Source organism: Parasteatoda tepidariorum, chromosome 8, assembly GCF_043381705.1.
Source record: "Parasteatoda tepidariorum isolate YZ-2023 chromosome 8, CAS_Ptep_4.0, whole genome shotgun sequence".
NCBI classification, from domain to species: domain Eukaryota; kingdom Metazoa; phylum Arthropoda; class Arachnida; order Araneae; family Theridiidae; genus Parasteatoda; species Parasteatoda tepidariorum.
This window is the reverse complement of record NC_092211.1, coordinates 29,067,838-29,094,740: the sequence shown is the minus strand read 5'-3', so window position 1 is coordinate 29,094,740 and position 26,903 is coordinate 29,067,838. Positions and strand designations below refer to the sequence as shown.

General features: G+C 27.0%; 1 protein-coding gene across 1 annotated transcript in view; it reads left to right on the top strand.

The window, feature by feature from the left end:
- LOC107454468 (vesicular glutamate transporter 1-like) overlaps positions 1–26,903 on the top strand; it is a 184,148-nt gene that overhangs the window by 152,010 nt on the left and 5,235 nt on the right. Inside the window, exons 6-12 of the mRNA XM_043041473.2 lie at positions 4,775–4,862; positions 6,175–6,261; positions 16,446–16,582; positions 18,151–18,300; positions 20,179–20,311; positions 22,521–22,631; positions 25,706–25,833. Coding sequence (XP_042897407.2) covers positions 4,775–4,862; positions 6,175–6,261; positions 16,446–16,582; positions 18,151–18,300; positions 20,179–20,311; positions 22,521–22,631; positions 25,706–25,833 — 834 coding nt within the window. The remainder of the gene's footprint in view (positions 1–4,774; positions 4,863–6,174; positions 6,262–16,445; positions 16,583–18,150; positions 18,301–20,178; positions 20,312–22,520; positions 22,632–25,705; positions 25,834–26,903) is intronic.

Genomic DNA, 26,903 nt, shown 5'->3' with positions numbered 1-26,903 from the left:
TGACACAGTGGTCGTTATTCTGAAGTTCAAAACTTCAGTATTTTTAATTTTATTTCAATTCAAAAAAATGACACAGTGGTCGTTATTCTGAAGTTCAAAACTTCAGTATTTTTATTTCAATTCAAAAAATTGACACAGTGGTCGTTATTCTGAAGTTCAAAACTTCAGTATTTTTAATTTTATTTCATTTCAAAAAAATGACACAGTGGTCGTTATTCTGAAGTTCAAAACTTCAGTATTTTTATTTCAATTCAAAAAAATGACACAGTGGTCGTTATTCTGAAGTTCAAAACTTCAGTATTTTTATTTTTATTTCAAAAAAATGACACAGTGGTCGTTATTCTGAAGTTCAAAACTTCAGTATTTTTATTTCAATTCAAAAAATTGACACAGTGGTCGTTATTCTGAAGTTCAAAACTTCAGTATTTTTATTTTTATTTCAATTCAAAAAAATGACACAGTGGTCGTTATTCTGAAGTTTAAGTCTTCAGTATTTTTATTTTTATTTTAATGAGAAGAGGACTCTTTGGTCTTATAATCCTGCTAGGCTTCTAAGGTTTGCAATCATGGACGTGTGAGCAGAACAAACAGGCACAGGATTTTAAAGAGAGCAAACAAATCTATTTTATTTAATCATTTTGAGATATATGACGAGAGAGAATGAGCCACAATTTCATCGTGCTCCAGCTTAAATGTTAGAGAAAATCTTGCAAGGAAAATCAGTAAAATGCTTCGATTTAGGGTTAAAAAGAAATCTTAGTAATTATAATTGGTTTATCAAATAGGTCGAGCGATTCCCGCGAAGAGCAAAGGGGAAAATGTCTTACTTTTAATTAATGCTCTTACTTTTAATAGATTTAAGGACAGGATGTGTTTTGATTAGAATAATGATGTGAGAAAGTGTTTTGATTAGAATAATGATTTAAAAAAAGGTTTTACAGAAAAGGAATAACTTAAAAAGATTAATTGAAGCTTTTTATGTTACATAAATATATATATTTGTTTTTCTCTATATTCTTCTAAAGATAGATACCTAATCCTTTTTAGCATTGATGTTTTCCTTTGCTTTATTCTATGAACAGTGCACAAAAAATAAACCACACTGAATATTTTCTGATTGTTGGAAGGGTTGACCACAAATATGCTATCTAATTAGAATTAGCACGAACGATATTTTAATTATTGAAGTCAGACACAAAACTTACTTTCTCTGAATAAACATATCTTTTTTTTCGACTGATTCGTATTGCTGACCCCCAAAATATGGGGTAGCAGCAATCTGGGAATTATGGTCCGAATAGTTTGGTAAGGGGTTAATGGGTCATAGTTTGGTGGTCCAAAGTTTAAAACTCATTAATACTAATTTCACTTTTTGGGCATTTTTCCATAGCTCAAAAATTTGTTAAACGAATTTAAAACATTTCGCAAACAATTACAAAATTTGTTTATCAAATATAATCGTATGCAAGAAATGACTTTTATGAAATATTTATTATTTTTTATCATTTTATGTAACAATAGTCTAAGACATTTTAAGTTGCAAGTTTTGCAAGTTTTTGCGTCATTTTAAAGAATGTAATTTTACATGCAAAATACAAAATTTGAGTGAAATAGTTCATGAGAAATAAATTTTTAAAATTGCGACTTTTTTAAAATGCGCTCATACCATTCTCGCGTCCAAACTATTGGGACCATATCTCCCAAAGTACTACATTTACCTAATTTTATCAAATGTGATAAAACTATATGATATTGTTAATTTACCAAAATCATTACCAAAGTTCTTCCGTAAAAGTTACCAAGCTTTTGTGTTCCCACAAAGCCATCAACACCGCAAATTTTACCATTTTCTGGTAGTTTTGACCATATTTTTTTCAAAGCCCTATGACATAAATATTGCTTGTTCTTTTTCAAAACTAAATGTCGCATTTCTGCCCAAGGGAGACATTTTGTATTTCGGAAAACGTAAAGTAAATACCCTGAGGTGTTAAAAAGAAAAAAAACATTATATAATTACGTCTTGTTTGGTAAAACATAATCATTAAAATACCTGTTTTTATTTTTTGCCTTGCATAAAGAAGGTAATAAAAATTTACGACATCTTTGCTTTAAAGTAAAGAAATATATCACGCCAAAAGCTGTAATACAGACTTTTCATGTTATAAATATGAAATTATTTATAATTTTGTTCCTTTCGTTTAAATAAATATTTGTAATACAGAAATAGATAAATTCAACAAATAAGTTTACTTTTTGTAAAATATTTACATAAAAATATCGTATTTAAATTTGTCATTTTATTAAAAAAAAATTTTCAACGTACTGGATACATGGAGAAAAAATTCTAGAAAAATTTACATGTAATGACATTTTTAGAAAAAAAACAACATAATTCTGTTTAATAAAATCAAAATATGCGATATTTAAGCCATTCCTTTCGGTAATTTTCTGTTCTTATGTTACGGTTTTTCAGAAATTATGGTTTTAAAAATTATAGTTCTTATGAACACACATTTAGTGAAAAATACAAAACTAAAAAATGAATTTAATCGAATAAATGGCTTTTGTGCAATGCTCTGATCTTTATGACACCTTAGAGTGTCATGATGAACTTAACAAATTTTACCACATATATCAAATTTTATTAAACATTATAAAATTATATTTCATTGCTAATTTTACCAAAATCATTATCAAAGCACATCGATAAAAATTACCGACTGAGCTTTTGGTGTTCTCATAGAACCAGAAAAACGATTAATTTTGCCATTCAGGTAGCTTTGATCATACTTTTTTTCTCAGTGTAGATTTTTTTTTAAATTATTGAATTTTCCACTAACTAATTTAAAATAGATACTTGATAAAGATCATGGCACCCTTAAATAATAACTTGCCACTACTATTTTGAGCTGTAAAAGTTGTACAGTTTAAGCAAAAGTATTCTCTTCTGCTATATGCAAATAAATATATTTTAATATTTTAATCGATTTCAAGCCACTAAAATTATAAATATTGTCCTGTTTCCTACATCAAAACAATAATAAAATTATCCTAACTCAAAAATGATAAATATGTTAAAACAATGAAAAACGGATGTAATAAATATCTAATAAATCATAAACTTTAAAATCGCAATTAGTTGCTCAATCTAAACAAAAGTTTTCTCCTTTTTCCCGTAGAAATAAATATATTTTAGTAATCTGAAGAATTTGAAGCATTAAAAATGTAAATGTCGCCATACTTCCTACTTCAAATCCAAAAAAGTGGGAATATTTTTTTTTCTAAAATTTCTATGATTCAAAAATGATAAATATATGCTTATAATACAATACAAGAAACGAATATAAATGCCTTACAAATCGAATACTTCAAAATCAGGATTTAAACTAGATAAATTGTTCATAAAATATTGTTTTCATTTTTCCAAGTCGAGAATAGTGTGAGGATTTATCATTCATGATAACGAATTTTTCGTTCTCTGAGTTAACTTACGAAATGTTTATTTGTACCTAAAACAACAAACCAACTACTAAACTTTGCTTTATATAATAGTTCAAAACATCAATTATCACAACAATTGTATAACAATAAAAATAATACATAATTTATTGTGCTTTACAATTTACACCGCTTTCTTATTTGTGGAAACTATTTTTCACAATACCATTATCTCTGTTCATTGATTTAAAAAATAATTTAGAAATTGTTCTAAGACTCGCGTGTGTTTTTTTACTTCGTACTATTTAAAAGGTTAAATCTCTGTATAGTGTTTATATAATAATTTGTATATATTTAAATCATATATTTTATATCATTTTAGAGTAAGCATAATTATTTAGATTTGTAGATAATTATTTTAACTTCCCCATTTCATTTATAAAAATATTTATGCAAAAAAATCATTTTTATTTTGAAAATACAGATATGATTTCTCAATATATTAAATATTTTCCATTTAATATAAATTTGCGCGTTTTAATCAATAAATTACTTAGCATTTATTTAATGAAAACAAAGCACATAAATTTGAAAATTTCAAGGATTTTTGTAGTATTTTCAAAACACAGTATGGCGTAGTATGTATAAAAAATTCTAAGCATTTTTCTTCGAGACGTATTTCTTAATCATTTTTAAACTTGCACACATCAAATTTTATAATTAATTTGATGTAATTTTGATTTTTTATAATGGAGTTCAGTATAGCTTAAATTTAAAACTATGTAGATAGAACATTTTTAAAAACTTTATAATCTCTTCCACTATATATTCTAATATTAAGTTTTTGATTATAAATTAAAAATTTCACAAATTTAGAGAATTAAATAAAATTCTTTATCATTTAACCAATGACATTTTTTTATAACTATCGTTATAAAAAATGCGACCGTTATAAAGAAATGACTTACTAGCGTTCAACTCCGCTACTTTGCAATTTTGAACTCAATCCACAAGACAAGGGAACTTTGGGATCAAGTACTGGGAGAAATTTGCCTTCATGGAGGACTTTTTTAATGAAACTGATTCGCATTTGCGGTACATACAAAAGAAAAACCTCCTACGGTTAGCCTGACAGCAAGGGGACTTTAGCCCATGATTCGTCTACCACTGAGAATATTTCACGTCCGCACTGTGGTCAGTGCGAGTCGGATGCGGAGTTCGTATCGACCAGGCATTGCTGGGATTCGAACCCGGTTCACCTAATTAGAAGGCGAACGCTCTATCCCCTGAGCCCCCATAGCACACTTATGACAATTTTTAAAAACTTTTCTTTCAGGGTGTCACATATCCTGCGTGTCACGGGATATGGCGGTATTGGGCACCACCAATGGAGAGAAGTCGTCTAGCCACAATTGCTTTTTGTGGTAAGGAAATAATCATTCCATTTTCTTAGTCACACAAATATTTCATTCCATCCTACTATCAAACTATACAACGTGGCTCTAAATTCCTCGGGTGAAACCTAACTCTATCAATATCAATGCAACTCTATCAATAACAAATATTTCATTCCATCCTACTATCAAACTGTACAACGTGACCCTAAATTTCTCGGGTGAAACCCAACTCTATCAATATCAATATAACTCTATCAATAAAAAATATTTCATTCCATCCTACTAACAAACTATACAACGTGACCCTAAATTCCTCGGGGGAAACCTAAATCTATCAATATCAATATAACTCTATCAATAACAAATATTTCATTCCATCCTACTATCAAATTATACAACGTGACCCTAAATTCCTCGGGTGAAACCTAACTCTATCAATATAACTCTATCAATAACAAATATTTCATTCCATCCTACTATCAAACTATACAACGTGACCCTAAATTCCTCGGGTGAAACCTAAATCTATCAATATCAATATAACTCTATCAATAACAAATATTTCAGTCCATCCTACTATCAAACTATACAACGTGACCCTAAATTCCTCGGGTGAAACCTAACTCTATCAATATCAAAACTCTATCAATGGCAAATATTTCATTCCATCCTACTATCAAACTATACAACATGATCCTAAATTCCTCGGGAGAAACCTAACTCTATCAATATCAATATAACTCTATCAATAACAAATATTTCATTCCATTCTACTATCAAACTATACAACGTGACCCTAAATTCTTCGGGTGAAGCCTAACTCTATCAATATCAAAACTCTATCAATAACAAATATTTCATTCCATCCTACTATCAAACTATACAACGCAACCCTAAATTCCTCGGGTGAAACCTAACTCTATCAATAACAAATATTTCATTCCATTCTACTATCAAACTATACAACGTGACCCTAAATTCCTCGGGTGAAACCTAACTCTATCAATATCAAAACTCTATCTATAACAAATATTTCAGTCCTTCTACTATCAAACTATACAACGTGACCCTAAATTCCTCGGGTGAAGCCTAACTCTATCAATATCAAAACTCTAACAATAACAAATATTTCATTCCATCCTACTATCAAACTATACAACGTGACCCTAAATTCCTCGGGTGAAACCTAACTCTATCAATCACCTTTTGTATTTTAAAACATAATTCAGCGCATTTAAGTTTCAACCGTTTGGTGAAACAATGTTTAGGATATTATAAAAGTTGATGATTTACATACACATAATTTTTATTGACAAGTTTTGCTTGTTGAATTTTGTAGGCTCTTACGCAGGCGCAGTAGTAGGACTACCTTTATCAGGGATGCTTACGAGGTACATTGGTTGGCAGGCCTGTTTTTACGCATACGGTAAGTCAACTGTAATTAAAATTATTTATTTCCATTTTCTCGAAGCAGTCTAAGTGTTCTCAAGAACAAAAAATCTCTATATACTATAACGAGAAATTCTATTTAAAAAAGAACTTTATGCAGCAAAATAACTAATTAATAATAAAATAACTAACTAATAGCTTTTAAATATTTTAATGAAAGTAAATGCCCGTGAATCATTTTTTAACTTATCATCTGAAAAATGGTAACAATCATTTAAAAAATGACATCAAAATCATTTAAAAACTTATTTTCTACTTCACATTTCTTTTTACCTGGTCTACGTGTTGTATAAAATAAATTGAAAATCTCAATGGAAAAAGGCTCTAAGTGATATTTTTAGTCAATTTGAAATTTAGTAGAGAAAGACATTATTTAAGTCTTATTTTTAACAAAAAAATACAATATTTATTTAATTTGACAATTCATTAAATTTTAAAGATTTCAGTGAATTGGGTGCTTGCACTTCAAGAAGAAGAAGATCACGGTTACACACACATACGACCTGTGACACGAACGCAAGCTGAACGTTTATAAGCAAAATGGCATGTTGAAGTTGAGCTAAGTTTCACCATATAAGTTAGAATGTTAATCAACGAGACGATAATTAAATACAATGGTGTATCGCACATCGAATTTATTGAAATATAATTCTTTCTCGTCTGTGTTTTTTATTTAACTTAGATATATTATTTGTTTACAAATTTAATCATGCTACATTTTTGCTTCGATGCACAATACTTTGTTTATGTTCTACATGACTTCATTCCTTTCTTGTTGTTAATAAAAAAAATATATGGTGAAAGAATTGAAATCTTTGTGATGGAATCTTTGTGTAAGAATATAGAATGTGTCACTTAAAAAAATTGACACATGACGGGCTTGGCTTACTCGAAATAGAATGTAAGGAACAGGTGTCAACGTATACGCAAATGCCACGTTTTAACAACTAATTAGGATCTAGACACCCACACTACGTTATTTGCAGATATATCATTAAAGAACTTATTAATTGTCTTTGGATGTTCTCAATAAAGATAAGATTATATCAATGTATCTGATATTTTGTTGCACTTTGTACTTAAAAGTACTTAAGTACCATGAAATTAATGAGTACGTTTGGTACCGATTCCTTTCTGAATTATAAAATATACTGAAACTCTTAAAACTTGAGTAAAAAAGAAAAAAAAAAGAAAAATTACGTTTAAATCATATAAATTTAAACTGCAGATGGCAGCACCATTACAAAAATAAATCTTGCATTAGATTGTAGTTACATTCGTTTTGGACTAAGTTCTACGTTTAATACCAATTTCACTGACAAATAAATAGTATCCCCGTATCTACTTGTGTCATTTCGAAAGTGCTAACTGTGATGCATGAGTTTCTCTGTCTCTAGTTCCCATTTAACTAGGTGATAAGCTGGGGATTCCGTTTTCCGATCAAATTAAAATGAATTTCAGAAAAGTAATGTTTAAAATTTATTTAGTTTAGAAGTAAGCTAATATAAAAAATGTTCACAAAATATTAGAAGTTTGCTTTATTTTAAAAAAAATACTAAAATATTTTAACTTTAAAAAGATAAAAATCTGAAACTATTTTGAGTCGTGTATCTACTTAACCAAGCCGAAATTTTATAATCATCTTATATAATGAAACAGTTTTATTACCTTCTCAAACGACGATTATTAAATGTAACAAGATCTATCTGCCCCTAGCTTTCCCTAATAAATCCCCATAAAATTTAACATTTATTTAATTGATCCAACATTTGTTATTTGGATTTAAAATATCTATCATGTAGATAAATGCGTAAGTACTGTAAGTGACCATGCATTGATATCTTGTTGTTTTTAATTTGTAAAATAAAACGCGTTAAATAGCAAGTAAAAGGCGTAAGTTATAATAAAGCTGAAAACAATCAGACTTGAAGTAAGTCAATAACTTTTACCTGTATTCATAGCCTTTATGACTTTGCGATTTTATAAATTGTTGATAAACAAGCAAATAAGTTTTTCTAAAAATCTCTTATTTCGAAAGAATGAAGAAATTTGCTGTATTAAATTGAAATTATCTTTTGCCAAACATAAACATAGATATACTAAGCAGTAAATAAATAAATATTTATGTGAATTTATATGTACCTATTACAGCAATTTTACTATGATGTAACATAAATAATATGTAATTTTTCATTACCTGGCTTTAATTTCTAAAAATTTTCAAAATAAAAATGTTATCGTGCTTGAAGAATAATTCTTTGAAGATACATTTGCGAAGATACATTTTTGAAGATATAGATACATTTGCGTATAGATTTTTTGCTTGAAAATGATTGTATGTATTGTAAATGCCTTAATTTTATCTAATATAAAAATGTTATCTAGAATAAATGTATTCAACGTATATTGGAAGAGATTTGTACGATAGATATTAACAACAGTTGACAAGTACAAAAGTTTCAGTTTAAATATTGAGTATATGCCATTCAATATTGAGTAAAAAAAATTTCATTACACAGAAGTATAAAAGCATAACTTTGAGTTATACTGTTATAAAGCATTTTATAATTTGTATTTAAAATGTTTAGTCAGAAAATGCTGGCTTTAAAAGACATTTTGCACAATGAATGCATAAAAAAAAAATTTTTGATAATGTATTTAAAATTATAAAAAATTAATATTAATTGAAAACACATTGTTCTATTAAAAACCAATATCTCGTTTAATTAAAAAACTCTTTTAATTTAACACATTTAAATACGGACTTCATTTTAAACTGAAATCAATATTTACATACCACTTAAACGAACGATACTATATTAAATACAAAAAACTAAGATAACAAAAGAAATATAATTCTCCTACTGTCGCAATATTTCTATGCTTCAACTAACTACTTTCTATTTTAATTTGAACGAATTCATTAAAAAGAACAATTAATTTCTTTTACTAGTGCAAAATGAAGCAATGTCTTTAAATTGTAATCTTCTTAAAATGTAGTGTAAATATTACGTTGTACCATTTCTGCGAAATATAAAATACTAGATAATTAAATTTTGAAACTGAATGTTATCAAAACAAAAATTTCGTGATTTTTTTTTCTTTAAATAAAGCGATATTTTCCATAAAAATTTACTTTAATTATAATTTTTGCGTCTATAATAACTAAGCTTTAATTTGTAGTTTTTAAAAATTGAAATAGGTTAAGAATCAGGAATATAATTAAAGAAATAGAGAAATTTTAAAAAAAATTCTTTAACGCATTCGCAGAAACTACATAAATGCACTTACAGGGCAAAATTCATTTCAAACAAAATCAATTTCTAGTATGCATTTTCAATAAATGAAATAATGTGAGTTTGTTTTGTAAAAATAAATTAATATAAACTGAAAATCTTTAATTACATCGTCCGGAATTATTTTTCTTCAACAATTGTATTAAATAATAATAATGGCTACGAAATTAAATATTTAATTACTAGAATAAGTTTTAACTTTATGAATAGGCAATTATTATGACAAATTGCAACAAAATTAAAAACTTAATACCTTTTAATGATTTGATTTTTATTAAATTCAGTCATACTATTATTTCTTTTAAGTATGATATTTTATTTTTAAAATTATACTTAACAGAAATAATCTTAAAGTATTTGATTCTTACAAGAACAACACTGAGGAAAAAATTATTTTTTGTTATTCTACAAACTTTGATCTTGCTTAATTTGGGTGAGAGATTTCACGTCTGAAATTAAATTCATTCTAAAGCTATAGATTCTTTAAATGGCATTTTTAGTCTAATTTTGCCAAAATGTGTAAGTTTTAAAACATTATATGCAGGGATATTCATAATTCCATCCGCCTGTAAACGCCATTTTTCTTTACTACAACTGGCTTCAGTGGTACATGTTACTGCCATCTACCGGCATCTGCTTACAATAAAACTTGAATACTTTCGGAATAATTTCATATGTTCTTTTTTGCCATATTCGTCTTCGTTTTCTACTATAACGCTTCGGAATTTCGGAGGGAATTATGAATAACACAGCATAACAAGGGATAGCATAAATGTTGCAACAGGGCAGTTAAAGCAAGTATTGAAACTGTTTAGGAACCCATATTAGAAAATGTTGTCCTACACGACTAAGGGACATTTTCCTATTAAAACCTGTTAAACAGCACATGAAGAAACAGTTCAGGGAAGCGCCCCTATCGGCGTATGAGGACATTTTCGGGCATGGGTTCCTGCGCAATTTACATTCTAATGATATGCGCTGATTTTTCCAATTCCCTTTTTGTATATAAATTTTTTAAACCTGTACATTTCTACAAAAAATAGACTAAAAATGCCATTTAAAAAAATAATTGTAGAAACCTAATGTAGATTTGAAATCAGTTACGTGATAGTATCTAAGATTTGTTTTTAAAAATTTGAATTAATTTAATTAATTAAATTTGTTGCTCAGTGTTATTTATATGAAAAACGTTAAACTGAACTTTTTTAAGCTAAACAAAAACATAAATATTTCGAATACAAACAAACCATTGTAATTTCAGGTTAATATATTTTAATGTATTTAATATAATAACATAAAGTTTTTCAAGTGTATATTTTTAAACAATTTTTTAAAAAGTTATCTGTTTTGCAGAAATAAATATAAATTTAAAAATAAATAATGATCGTTCGTGTCATGCAGGTCATTAAAAATCTTTTCTTAATGAAAACACGGTAAATCATGTTCCATTTCATTTAGTTGGCTTCAAAACATAATGAAAAAAAATTGATGTTTTATCGATAAAATTTAAGAGGTTTTATCGATGTTAGTTTACGAAGTTTTATCGTTAAATTATAAACCTTACTGTCTATAAATTTTTTTATGATTAGTCTCATGTCTGATACAATATATATTTTTTCAAAGAAATTTTGTCTTTTTTTCATTTAAATAAATTAAATAAATACTTAATAAATTAAATAATACCTTTTGAGCGCTTGAAACATGTCGACTGTTAATTCTAATTTATATATTTCTGAAGCAAAGGAAGTTTTTCATCAGATTATATCTTTTTTAAATTATTGACGATAATATTGACATATATTATGTGCATTGCAAATACTATATTTTATGTTTGTCTTTTATAAATATTATATACAATTTTTAATTTTTCAATAAATGTAATTAGTTTATAATTGAATTATTAACTACAGTCTACTATAAAGTGCTTTACTTATGAAAATGACAAAAAAATTTCTACAAATTTTATAATTGTATCATATGCTTGTTACCGGATTCACTCTTAAAATATGCAATAAATTTCATAATTAAATCATTCACGTAAAATTATCTTACAGGAATAACACTAGAATAGTCTGTATGTCAGTTATGTTTTTAGGTGATTTTCAACTTAGAGTATTATTGACTACCTTTTACTATTCATGATTTCACTCCGTTAATGGCTCTTGCATAACAAATTAAATTTACAAACTTTTAACCATTGAATTTGTAATGGAAGTTTGTATATGTTTTTTATGGTAATGAAGTCACTGCCCCGGTAGCGATTTTCCAATCCAACGGCGTTTAACGACTCGCTCTCCTTTTTAGTATCTTCTTAAATAAAATAAAAAACTTGTTTCTTGATTTTTGTTTTAGTTCAGGTAACAAATTTTAAAAGAAACAAAAGCGTGCATTATAATTTTGACCAGCAGCAAATAATAGAAAAATCTCCAAAAAAAGAAAACTAGTCGTTAAAAGCAGCTGGATTGTAAATTAGGGCACCGGTATATTTTAAAAAATTTTGCTTTCATTCAACATTTTACTTTCAATTAAATGACTCTGCCAGTGTACAGCTTACTACTATCCCTTAATTTTTCCTTTGCCCATGTACTACTTTTTAAAAATGTACTTCCAACCATGTAGAAATAACTTGCTTTAGTAACATGCTTAGCTTGGATTCAGTAAGTATCGTCAACTAACATTTTTCTAGCTTTCGCATAGGACACATAGGTATTGTATTTGTACTAGTTAGTTTTTCTGAAACATTTTATTTTCTCTCCTATTTTGCTGCAAACGTAATTAATAACTATACGCATAATGTGACTATTTATTTTTCTAATGTGACTATCTATATTTATACTCTGTCTCCGATTGCAAATTAAATACTTTAGCAATAAGTATATATTCCCTCATTAATACTTATTACCTGAACGATTTTTTCTTCAATTTAATGTAATTAAAATGATAATTGAATCAAATTGATATTTAATCTTAAAACATTTTGACAGTTATCGCAGGCGATATGCTCTGAGGTAAGCATTTATAAAGTTTATGTATTTTATTGATTGAAGAATTAGAAATTCAAATGTAGAAGTGAGAAAATTTGATGTTTTTTTATGTTAATATCAACAACAAAAAATTTCTTATTTTGAAAGAAATTCAAATCATTTTTAAACTAATTTGTGAGTAAACAAGTATAATTGCAAATCAGTAGCTTTAGGTTTGCTCTACATTTCTTTTTATTTACAGGAAAATATATCATTTTTTCACGTTTACCGTTTTTCAATACTGTGCTATCAAGCATGTAGTTAATTTCCAAAATTGAAGTCCTAGTTTATAACTTATTTAAAAACATATGATTAAAATACAGATTTCGGAATGTACGGTTTTTTCAAAATACAGAATCTAACCACTATATATATTTATTCCTAAATTTAAAAAAATAGTTATTAAGTTGAGAAACTCATTTAATTTCAAATAGTAATTTATTTCATGGAGCTCTAAGATATGCAAATTGATTTCTTGACTTCTATGCAGTAAAAAATTTCAAACTTGCTCACCATAAACAAGTATTATCTCCATATAATCAAATCCACCATTGAGAAATAATACGTTCTGAAAATAAATTAATAATTATTTACTCGTGTATTAGAACTATATCAATTTTGAGACTACCGAAAATTATAATTCATTACTTGACTCTCTCTTAATAAACACTACAATTTGGAAATAAAATTCTTACATGGACAAATTAATGTACTGTTGACGAAACCATTTTATTTTTACTTTATTGACCACTTCAAAAATTAAATTAAATCATTGCTACGAATAATCTGCCTTTGCTTAAGATATTATTATTTTATTATGAACATAAAATGCATTTATCATTTTATACTATCGAATTTTGCTCAAACTAAAGATTTCTGAAGCTTACCATTTATGCCAGGAATTTTAGTAATAATCCCAAAGATTGGAGATCTAAATTAACGTTTATCTCTTAGCTACTTTTAGTCCAAGCTCAATTCATGTTGTGCATCCGTAGTCTCCGATCATTTATGTGCTCTTTGAATGGGCTCCTGAAAATCTTTTCTCTCTGAAGAGCAATAAAATGTCCATACAGCAGATAAAGCAATCTGAAAAATACACGACACATTATTTTTCTTTTCTCTCGTGGGAAATCAGGATGGACATCTAAGTCAAACTCAAGTGGCAAACATTATCGAATAAACAATTATCATTTACGTTGAAAGAAATTCTTATAACGTACTTCATATTTTATTCAAGGCACAACCTAATCGCCACTCTTAATATATATTTTTTAAGTTGTCTGTCAAAAATGAAGTAAAAATGTCGCAAATTTATATTTAGTAAAAGCAAAAAAAAGCTATCAAAATCAGACAAATAATTATTAAAAGAAAGTGGGATAAAAAAAACATCAAAACTAGTTTATCTAACTAGTTTATCTAACTAGTTTTAGTTTGGTAACAACTAGATGTTTGATTTCATCTTACATCTTTCGCCTCAAGGGCAATTTGATGTCAGATTTTAATATCGATTTATTTTTTCCTTGCTTGAATATTATTTTCGACCCCATCTTTGTACATTTTTTAATTTGGAACATATATTAAGGTTGGTGACTGTGGAAAATAATGTTCAAAATTAGCCCATAAAGTATTGTAAGAGATAATATTGCTTGCAAAATTCCATGTATAAACTCCCTTCACTGTAAAAATTTTGGTGAATAATTACCACCGTTTGTGGTATTAGGGTAAACTAAAAACATTTTAAGTGCACTGTTAATATGTTCATTTTAAAATTATGGTAAAATAACTGGCTGTCTGTCCATCTGATTAACAGTAAAGTTTACGGTAAAGAACATTTTTCTCCCTTATGGTTTTGAAACCACTTACAAAAAATATGGTTATAAAACCATGAATACAAAACTATACTGTTTTTGAGCCATTTAAAACTAGCGTTTTTCAAAAACGTAAAACAAAACTAATTATTTAACTAGACATAGGAGATAACTAGACATAGGTAATGGACATTGAAGAGTGCCGAACACTCGAAATTCTGCATATGTTGAAAGGTATGGAGAAAATATTGTGGTGTCAACACTAGGACTCGAACTCCAGTTCTGCCGGTCATGAGATTAACAGATTAGCCAGCTGGGCTATGACAAGTACACAGGTGCAAAGAACTAAGTAGCTTTATTAGATGGTTCTAGTTGGTGCGATAAAATTCTGGTTGTTTAACCGTATTAGGTGAAAGCAGTTAATGAACAGTTTTTCTCACAATTAACAGTTTGATTACCATTTTATTTATTATTATTTTACAGTTTTGATTAAGTATGGTAAAATAACCATTCAATAGTTGTTATTTAACCATTTTTCCGAGAAATTTCTAACTGTATACTGAACTGTAGTTATCCGGCAAACAATTATATAAAACTGATAAAATAACAATTATTTGAAATAATTAATGCAAATATCTTAGTAAACATTTGCTTGTTTTTTAAACGAAATGTTTTTGAAATGGAGATATAAAATTAATTACAGTGCGCATGAAAATATGGGTTGACAGTAACCAAAAATAAATAAAAGTACATTGCAAGAAAAACTATATAACAGTTATAACAAAATAAATAAAAAATGTGGCTACATGCACGGTAAAAGTTTACAACTACACCAAAAATAGTTACAAGAATACACCAATCAGTTTTGCAGTGTAGAGCCTTCAGTATGTGTTGTAACCGATTTAATCATGAAAAATATATACTAGTACAAATATTTATAACAGCTATAAGAAATTATATTACACATTCTTTCAAATGTTTTTATTACCCTGTACGAAAGTTTCAACTGTAGCTCACTTATTTTTATTTTTGTAAAACCAAGCAAAGGAAAAACTGTAATATTTAACATCGCTAATCATTCTAAAAATGAGGCGGTAACTCCAAAAGATGCAGGTTCTTTCTGCCTTTTAATTTATATTTTCGGGATCTTTTAATGAAATTAATTGGAGAAATAATAAGCATTTTAGGTCAACAAGTAATTATAAATGATGAAATAAAATGAAAAGTAATGAAATTCTGACGAAAGCGAAGTAAAAATTGGGGGAAAAAATTTCAAAGTAATCTGATAGTTGTTGTTGTTGTTAATTTACGTCGCACTAGAGCTGCACAATGGGCAATTGGCGACGGTCTGGAAAACATCCTGGAGAATGATCCGAAGACATTCCATCGCAATTTTGATCCTCTGCGGAGGGGAAGTAATCTGATAGAAGGTGGGTGACGATTATTAAAAATATCTTCAAGTTTTATATAGCAATCAAACTAGTTTTAGCACTTTATTTTTCTAATGTTCTTGATACTACCAACAGTTAAATTTCGATAAAGTTTTCCGTTTCACAATGGTAAAAAATTTTTTCACGTCTTCTAACTTGCATGTTTTGTAATTTATATTTTTAAAACTATTCAAAATCCATATAATAAAGGTAGAGATTAGGAAACTTGAATTTTTGAAATATTTTACATAGTGTGTGTTACGTGTTTGATAGCACAGTTACCAGTAGTAAAAGCACATTAAATTGTCTTAAACTAATAATGTGCATTATCAATTATAAAATATATTTCCAAAATACATACGATTTGGAATATATAGTAATAATTTTTCTATTTTTGCAAGTAATTCTAAGTTACATGAATTGTATTTTTCCTGATGAATGATTATTTCTATTTGCCTCCTCTTTGACTATATTTGATGATTTGCATTTTCCATGTGTTTTCTTTGACATTATTTTTTAACCTGTTTAATTCTTCTGATCTTATAGATATTGAATAATTTACAGTTTTTGAGTACCAGATTCTTTCGATTTTTCTTCTTCTTAGGTTTGTTTGGAATTATATGGTACCTGTTTTGGATATGGCTTATATTTGAAAAACCATGTATACATCCAACTATAACTCAAGCTGAACTCATCTACATAGAAAACGCCATTGGCCCGGTTGCTAAGACAATGCCTACAGTAAGGTTTAAACAAGTTTATTTTTTGTTGTTAATTTATTCAATTAATAATTTATTTTTTAAAAAATTTGTTTTTATTTGTTAAATTTTTCAATACGCATAAATTTATTTTTCAAGAATATTATATATTAGAAGCATTTTTTTATTATGAGTTAGTGCGCGTAGAACAATTTTGGAATGATAAAATACACTCTACATGCATTTTTAAATGGTAATGTAAACTTATTTATAACTAACAAAAAGCATTTAAAAATTTTTTTGAAGAAAAAAAAATTTCTTTAAAATTTTCTTTAATTTGCTTAGTATAAATACTATCCAGTATATAAATGACATATATATATTTAGTTAATTATAGTCATTCAAGTTATTATATAAATAATAAAATTGTTTATCGTATTGATATTATGATAATGTATTGACTTATTAATTGTACAATTTGTGATAATATAATTGTATCAATAAAATAAATTGAGTTAGATAGTTAACTAAAAATATTTTTTAAGAAAATAATATGAACTACTCTAAAAATTTCTTAAATAAAACTTTTTTAAACACGAACTTTCATAAATATTTAAAACGGTTTATTGAAAACTTATTATTTTAATTATAAGCATTTATTAAACAAATTAGAATACATTAAAATTAAGTATTTTTAAACAAAATATTTAGCTTCAAAATTAATTTTTTTTCTGAGAAAGAATTTTAAAACTATTTAAACTGTTATATTGAAACTAATTAGCTGGTTAACGGGTATTAACAGAAAGAAACTAAAATTAGTATTTCAAGAAATAAGTAAGAGAAATTACTTTAAAATGCCATATGTAAGATTATATTTTGCACAAAAATTTTTAAATTATTTAAAATAACTTGTAGAAATCTCATTGATTGAAGAGAAAACACAAATAAAATTCTATTAAAAGTCATTAAGCAATTAAGAACGCATTTTAAATATTACATTTGTAATAAAATAGCTTTAAGACAATTTTTAAAACTATAGAAAATCCATTTTTAACTTCTTAACTATCTAATTAACATTCATGTGTTCATAGAAAATTTTAAAAACAAGCATAATAGTTTCTACTACATCAAAACTGTTTTAATTTCTTATTGGTAAAGTTGTTTCAAGAAAAAACGTGACACACTTTCTTTACACACGTAAAACACTTTTTAAAATTTACCTAAACCTTATTTACTAAAAGACGGACATAAATTTTTAAAGGAATATATAGTATCATAAAATGAAATATAAAACATTACAGTCCTAATAAATCCTTCTTAAGTCTGACTTAAATATTTTTTTAATAATTTTAAAAGCAGTTTTTTGAAAGTGCATTAAAGGTAAAGCAAAGTATTAATGTAATTTTATTTACACATTTGAAAAATTATCTAGACTGGTGTTATTATGCACTAATAAATTCATACATTTATTTAAAAACAATTTTTCACAAAATTATTTCATGTGGAAAATTTTTCCAGAGATATTTCGAACATTAGCAACTCTGTAGAATAAATTAGTGTATTATGTCGCAAAAGTCGCTGATGTTTAAAGTACGTTTCTTTTATTTCCAGTTGAAAACTACTCCCTGGAAAGCGATGCTAACATCCATGCCGGTGTATGCAATAATTATAGCTAACTTTTGCCGGAGTTGGACATTTTACCTTTTAATTATAGCTCAACCAATGTTTTTCAAAGAGGTTCTTGATCTTCAAGTAAATGAGGTGAGCTTCCATTTATCAGAGTTTCATTTAATCATATTCGAATCTTCTTACATTTGTTTTCTGTTAAAAAAAATATTATTGAGCTGAGGATTTCTAACTAAAATTAAAAAACTATTGTTTCTTATATGTTTTGAAAATTTGTAAATTTCGTCAAAAAATTCTTCTTTTGATTATTTTTTTAATCATTGTTTCATAATTATAGTCATATAACATTTTTTCAGTGTATGTCCCAATATAATTACAAAATGAAATTTTGTATTAATAAGAATGGTTCATATGCTATTATTTATCGTTTAAAATGGCTAGGAACATTTTCAATTTTTCTAAAGATATCATGGCATGATAATTTTAAGCTTTGTTTAAAACATTTATTTTAATCCATGCCTAAAATAAAATATTATTAAATTAAATATTATTAAATAAAATATTATTAAATTAAAAATTATTGAATTAAAAATTATTAAATTAAATATTATTAAATTAAATATTATTAAATTAAATATTATTAAATTAAATATTATTGAATTTAAATTTTATGAAATTAAATATTGTTAAAATAAATATTTATGAAATATTATTAAATAAAATATTTTAATATATTATTGAAGTTGTCTTTTGTTTTGTGAAGAAGTTCTCACGTTTGAGAAACAGTGCTACACATTTATGATAAGATATATCTGAATTATTTGCTCATATATAGTGTCGTAAAGATCTACTTAATTTTTTTATTTTATAGGTATGTTAGATTGTATTGATTTTTTTAATATTATATATGTACTTGATCTACAGTTACGCTAGATTCTGATTAAGTGTTCCATAATGTCTAAAATAATTCCCAACGATTAGACAATTATAAAATCAGAATTTCATCATGGTTTTATAGAAATATATTTTTATGTGTTCATATTTGGTACTAAGCTATTTCAGACATACATACAGTTTCAAAAATGTTTCTAATATGTGTCTGAGTTATTGAAAAAATTATATCAGCAATGTAGAATAACATACGATCGATAGTTCAATTCATTGTATTTCATCAGCTAGTACTCAACATTCCAGTTGTCAATACATATACACTTTTATATTCTTAATTTTACTTTCTTGATTAAAACTGAGTTGCTGAAAAAATTGTATGAACGATGGGTAGAATAGCCTACTATCGATACTTCCTTTCATTGGATTTCATCTGCTCGTATTTAGCAACTAACTTTTCAATACATTTACACTTTTAGATTCTTAAATTTACGTTCTTGATATCAGTCCAAAATCAAAAGCCATCTATCCAAAAAGTGGAGTCCCCCCCCCCTCTCATAACTGGTATGCGGCCAAGGAAACGGGCTCTTCACTTGTTCATATAGCTGATAGAGCGTCTCAAACAGCAATTCCCAGATTGGCAATTGGACACACGAAATAGTCTCTCGTACTTCGAAGGAAGAAAGACTTATGCAGTCTGCTCCAAATGTGAAGCCCAGCAGGTCTGTGCCGAACATATCCTTGACTGCTTGAGCCTTTCCAATGAGGACTTATACGCTACTCCACTTCTTGTCATCGACTTTTGGAGAGTCAACAACCTATTGGATCTTGTCTGACTCCGTCAGACAATTGGAAGATAAGGAACAACAACAACGTTCTTGATTAAAACTAAGTTGTTGGAAAAATTATATGAACAATGAGCAGAATAGCCTACTATCGATATTTCAATTCATTAATGTCATTTTATTTTCTTGCATTCAACATGCTTTTTTAATAAATTTAGATACTTTATTTTACGTTTAAGTTATTGGAAAAAACTGTTGAGTGGTTAAAGCTAAAATTATATCTATTGTTTGTTTTTTTTAATTTTTATCAGTGGATAGAAAACGTTTGTTTTTTCTCTAGTCAGGTTTCTTGGGTGCCTTGCCACATTTGCTGATGACCATCGTTGTTCCAATAGGAGGTTACACAGCTGACTATTTAAGAAGACGAGAAATCATGACCACAACAACAGTCAGAAAACTCTTCAACTGTGGAGGTATGTTGAATTTAAGCAAACTTACAATGCGCTTAAGAAAACAAAGCAAAATCTAAAATTATACTAATGCCGCTAATAATTGGAAACATTTCTACGCGAGGAAACAATTCTGGAAAAATTACGGTACTGAATGGTAATAACATTTACAGTAAAAGAAACACAATTCTGTTGAATAAATATACGGTTTTTGAACTATTTATTTGATAAAGTTTCGTAAATATGATAACGGTTTACTGGTTTAACGGAAATCCTGGCTTTTAAAATTATAATAAATATTACTTCATATTTAGTTAAAAATTCCGAAATGAAAAGTAAATTTAATTGAGTAAATGACTTTTATGCAGGGCTCTAAGGTATCATGATAAAATTACCAAATTTTACCACATTTTCTAAATTTTATCACATATTTTAAAACAGTATTTTGTAATTAATTTACCAAACTCACTATCAAATCGCTATGATGAATATAGCTGAACTTTTTTTGGTGTTTCCATAGAGCCAGAAATCTGTCTGTCTTAACATATTTCAGTAGTTTTAACTATTTTTTTACTTTTTTTCTCAATATAATGACTTTGACAATGTTTTGCAATGAGATTCTCAAAAAAAAAATTTAATTTTATTCGGCTGAGCTGTGGAATACAATAACCAAATAAATGGTTTTTATGCAAGATTTTAAGTTATCATGAGGAAATTACCAAATTTTACCACATTTACCAAATTTTATCACACATTTTAAAACTATATTTCATAATTAATTTACAAAAGTCATAACAAAATCCATACGGTAAAAATTGCTGACCTCTTTGGTATTTCCATAGAGCCAGAATTACGGTAAATTTTAACATATTCTGGTAATTTCAACCATACTTTTTTCCCAATGTTTCATAATGTAATGACTTTGACAACGTGAAATCATACTCTGAAGAATAAAACTCAACGTATTCGGCAGTTCTTATGTTATCAATCGAAATTTTTCACATTCCTTTCCTCACGAGATCCCGCAATTTTTGACGTAATTTTGACTCTCAAATATTTGACGAAACCGTTTCCTAACTTGAATGCCTGTTCAATGTATTCTGGAATTTTAGTTTGAAGCCTATTAGGTTGCATACATTGGTAACAATGATAAATAATATTTCCACTTCATGCCCTTTTCACCACGAAAAAAAAGACATTCCTACTCTGAGAAAGAGAAGTATGGTCAAAACTTCAAGAATAAGGTAAAATTTACCGTATTTCTGGCTCTATGTAAACACCAAAAATATTGGTAATTTTTAATGAAAAGCTTTGGTAATGATTTTGATAAAAATTAGCAATAATATATGGTTTTATAATATGTGATAAAATTTGGTAAATGTAGTAAAATTTGGCAATATTATCATGATATCTTTAGAGCGTGTCATTTAAACCATTTATTAGGTTAAATTTAATTTTCAGTTTTGTATTTTTTTAATAAATGTGTGGTAATAAAAACCTGAATTTACCGTTACTATATGAATAGAAAAATTACCAATTGATAGGTTCAAATACCGTATACTTAGGTTTTATTAGCCAGAATAAATATTTTTCTAATCGAAATATCGTTACCATTAAATACGGTAATTTTAGTAGAATTTTTCTCTTATGTGACTCTTGTAAATTATATTCAAAAAAATGTGTCAAAAGGCATTTTGTTTCATAAAAAAAACATTAGTTAAAAAACGTTTTGCTACATTAACAGTATGAAAATTTATAAATTATTTTTAAATGATTTATCACCAGGAAATATCACAGCAAGAAATATTTTGCTACATTAACAGTATGAATAGTTTCAAGTATGAAAATGTATGAATTATTTTTAAATGATTTAATACCGGAAAATATAATAGCAAAAAACGTTTTGCTACATTAACAATATGAATAGTTTCAAGTATGAAAATTTATGAATTATTTTTAAATGATTTAGCGCCAGAAAATATAACAGCAAAAATATTTTGCTACATTAACAATCTGAATAGTTTCAAGTATGAAAATTCATGAATTATTTTTAAATGATTCAACACCAGAAAATATAAAATTTTGGTATTTTCTAGTAATCAACTGCAATGTAAATAAATAGTTTATTTTTATCGTTTTGTAACGTTTTGCTGAGTTTATGCAGTGTAATTAAAGAAAGCAGTATTTGATAAACGATATATATCTGATTTTTATAAATATATCTCTTTAACAGGTTTTGGAATGGAAGCAATATTTCTCATGGTAGTTGCTTTTTCACGCAATCATGCAGCAATAGTAATTAGTTTAACAATGGCTGTAGGTTTTAGTGGTTTTGCGATATCAGGTAAATTTATTTATTTTTATTTAGTCTTGTTCTTGGTTTTCCGTAATCACCGTTAAGAACATACATTTTTAGAACATGGCAAAATTGAAATCATTGAAATTTGAAAGTACAAAATGGGTACAAGCTCCTTATAAAAATCAGACGTAGATGAAACTGAAAGGAAACAAAAATAAAAAAAAGATTTGAAAATAAAATATTAGGGACACTATTTAATTTTACCTTTTATAGATTTATTTAATTTTGACAGTAATAAATTAATAGTATTAAATATAAGTGTAAGGGAACATCTGTAGCGTAAAAGTAATTATTCGTGATGAAGATGGCTATTCTTATCTTAGATATTTCTCATAATTTGACTGTTCCTAAAAGCTTCTATTTTACATAAATTCTAAACATGTATAGCATTAAATATAATGGTAATGGAGCATTTGTGGTGTAAAAATCATAATTCGTGATTAATGCTATTTCTTACCTTAGATATTTCTCATAATTTGTCTGTATCAAATGACTTCTTTTTTAGATAAATTCTAAATTTGCATAGTATTAAATATAATGGGAAAGGAATATCTAATAAATAGTGATAAGGATTGCTATTTCTTAACTTATATATTTCTCATAACTTGACTGTACCTAAAAGCTTCTTTTTTACATAAATTTTAAACATGTATAGTATTAAATATAATGATAATTGAACATCTGTAGCGTAAAAGTAATAATTCGTGATAACGATTGCTATTTCCTACATTACATATTTCTCATAAAATGACCATACCTAAAAGTTTCCTTTTTAGATGAATTTTAGACATGCATAGTATCAAATATAATGGTAACGGAACGTCTGTAGCATAAAAGTAATAAAAGTCTCAATGGCGACGATTTTTTATGTTTCTCCTAAACGAATTGGTACAACTTTCCCATTAAGTTTGCTTTTGAATACATAAATATTATTTTTTTCCATTTCATTACCATTGGTTTCAAATAAGTAATTTTTTAGAAACACGTTTAAAAGAATTAATATAAGTAAAATAAAAGCGTGTGGTATCAGACAAAGTATAAATTTGGAGTCGTAGACCACGCGTGCTACCACGTAGTGTTCATTGAATTTAACTAGCACAGCGAATATAAAGTAATTGAATATTTGAATACGTGAAATAAACTATTTTTTGAGAAAATAGAGCTACAAGCTAGCAATTATCACTGATGTTATCCATAAAATATGTAAAAAATTAAATCGTTAAATATAAAACAATGACAAGCGTTTAACCATTAAGAGAATTTCATTGATCGAACGGTTTATCATAGAATATTCTAATGTCGACAGTGACCTTCCTCGTGCTTTGAACTGTCTGTATGCTAAATTTCATAGCTTCTTATTTTTACTTTTTTGTTCAGAAGTTACTTTTTTATTTCAATTAATATATGTTACCAACATTAATTAAGCATCATTGTCGTCAATGATAGTATGACGATTTCTTACCGTTCTTCTAGACAAATATATACCTTTACTCCATTACTTTTGCTTTCTAGTGCAACGCTTATTTCTTTTATTTCAATGTACATATATTAATTATACTATAGTTAATTAAGCATAATTTGCGTAATTAAGCCTCACTGGCATCGATTTTTTATGTTTCTCCTAAATGAATTAATACCATTTTCCCATTAAGTTTTCTTTTGAATACATAATTTTTTTTCCATTCCATTACCGTTAGTTTTAAAAAAGTAATTTTTTAGAAACACGTTTAAAAGAATTAATATAAATAAAATAAAAGAGCGTGGTATCAGACAAAGTATAAATTTGGCGACGTAGACCACGTGTGCTACCACGTAATGTTCATTGAATCTATCTGACATAGCGAATATAAAATTATTAAATATTTAAATACATGCAATAAACTATTTTTTGATCAAACAGAGCTATAAGCTAGCAATTATTGCTGGTGTTCTTTTAAAAATCAGTGAAAAGTTGGATAGTTAAATTTAAAGCAATTGCTAACGCTTAATCAATCAGAAAATTCTATTTCGTTTTTTGCTCATCCCGATGGAACGATTTGTCGTAGAATGTTCTTATGCCAACAGTGACCTTCCTCGTGCTTTGAACTATATTTATGCAAAATTGCATAGCTTTCGGTCGGATGGTCTAGGAATCTATAAAAGCCTCATACACACATACATCCACAGACATTCATTTTTATATATATGGAAGGTCTCTATATATGGAAGATTTAGTGAAAAAAATTTATTTAATTTTTTTTTCATAATTATTTGAAAACATCTCAGTTTCATTATAAATAATTTTTGACATCACAGCAAGCTTTATCCTCAAATTTAAAAAATTCAAACATTTGGTATAAATATTTTGAATTTTTACGCTTTTAAATGCGTTTAAATTTGTGTTTATAAAATTGATACTCTGTAGTATTTCATAATTAAATATTAAATGCTAAAATTTTTACCGCTTGAATAAATAAGATAACTGATCAATAGTATAGTCTTAAGGGAACAAGTGAGATTATTCATTAGCTGTCTTCAAAAGTAATAAAAAATTATATTACAAAGAATGTTTCGTAATTACCATTCTCAATATACATTTTTGTTATTTTTGTAAAATGCGAAGCTTAAAAGAAGTCTAACTAGTTTTTTCAAATCAATATTTTAATAAAATAACAAAATCAATCAATGTCTGACGAACTGTAATTAAGATAAATCAGAGTAAATGCGATATTAAAATAATGAAGAACCAATTTTTCGAGGACGAAGCAAAAAACCAGTATTTGACACAAAAAAATGCTAGGTATTAGTATTACCTAGCTAATTGACCTCTTTTGTGGTTTTAGTTCTTATTCAGATTGAAGTTGATATTTGTTGAAGTTGTTTTTGAGTAAAATATTATGTTTTGGCTCTGAAAGTTGATATATATATATCAAGCTTCATTTTTCATATTGATTTTAAATGTATATATTAAGAACGGTGATTACAGAATAACTTGTAAATCATACAATACATTTTTTTTCTGTACAACTGCTAATTTTTTTTTATTTGAAACATTTTCAAAAGGGTTTTTTCTTTTCTAGGATTTAATGTAAACCATCTTGACATTGCTCCTCGATATGCCAGCATTTTAATGGGAATGTCAAATGGATTTGGAACATTAGCTGGCATGTTCTGTCCAATTGTTGAAGAAAGTCTAACAAGTCTAGGAGTAAGTACACAGTGTTTACTCCGTGTTTATATCATGTATTTTTGTAATTATTATTGAAATTAAAGCCGCTAAGAGAGAGACAAAATAAATAAATTGTTAAAAGAATCTCAGATGAAAGATGAAATAAATTAAAATAATATTTAAGCTTATAAAACTTAATCTATGTTCATTTAAGCTGATTAATGAGAATTCTTTCAATACAAGCATTAATTAATCTAATGAATAGAAACTTATAAGACAGACGTTTGGTTCTAAACGACAAAAGAAGTATGTCTGGTAATTTTAATTGCATCTCAGTAACTAATCTCTGCAAATTCTTATCGTCTTTTGGAAAATTTCCTTTTTAATCATTTTTAAAGAAGAGAAAAAAAAATGAAAATGCCATCAAAATTCAGCGATCTTTAGTTATTTACAATCTTTCATGATCTCAATCAATTTTTTTAAAAAATCCGTTTTAGACGGGATTTTAAAGATACTAAAGTCTATATTTTAATTATTACTCTTTGTGAACTGATTAAATTTTTCATGCGAAAGCATTTAAAGTGTAATAAAAAGTATATTTGCAACGTTAACTGTAGAATAAAATATGAAAGAAGTTGGCAAATCATATCCTACAGAATTGAAATCGAAAATTGTATCTTAACCGCAAATTGCCGTATGTTTTGCACCAAACCGTTTTCTTCATCAATTGGGAATTTTCTTATGCTGCGAGTTTACATCTGAATCATAAAATAAGGTAAGCAATTCAAATAAAAATAACTGTAATTTATTTTACTAGGAGGCTCCGCCCCCTGCTCGCTAACGCTCGCCAACCCCCGAGAATTTCTACGCAATCCCATGTGGTTCACGCCGTGAACCATGGCTCGCTGTGCTCGCTCGCCAATGAACACAATGTTCTAGCACAAAGACATAATATATTATCATCAAAGACATAGTATTTTATCATCAAAGACATAGTATTGTACTTATGTAGAAGAATTCTACCAATGTTCTTATTGGCTTTTAAAAAAGTATATTAGCTATTTAGATTGTACATGGTGAAAAAATCAAAACATTAGCTAAATAAGAAA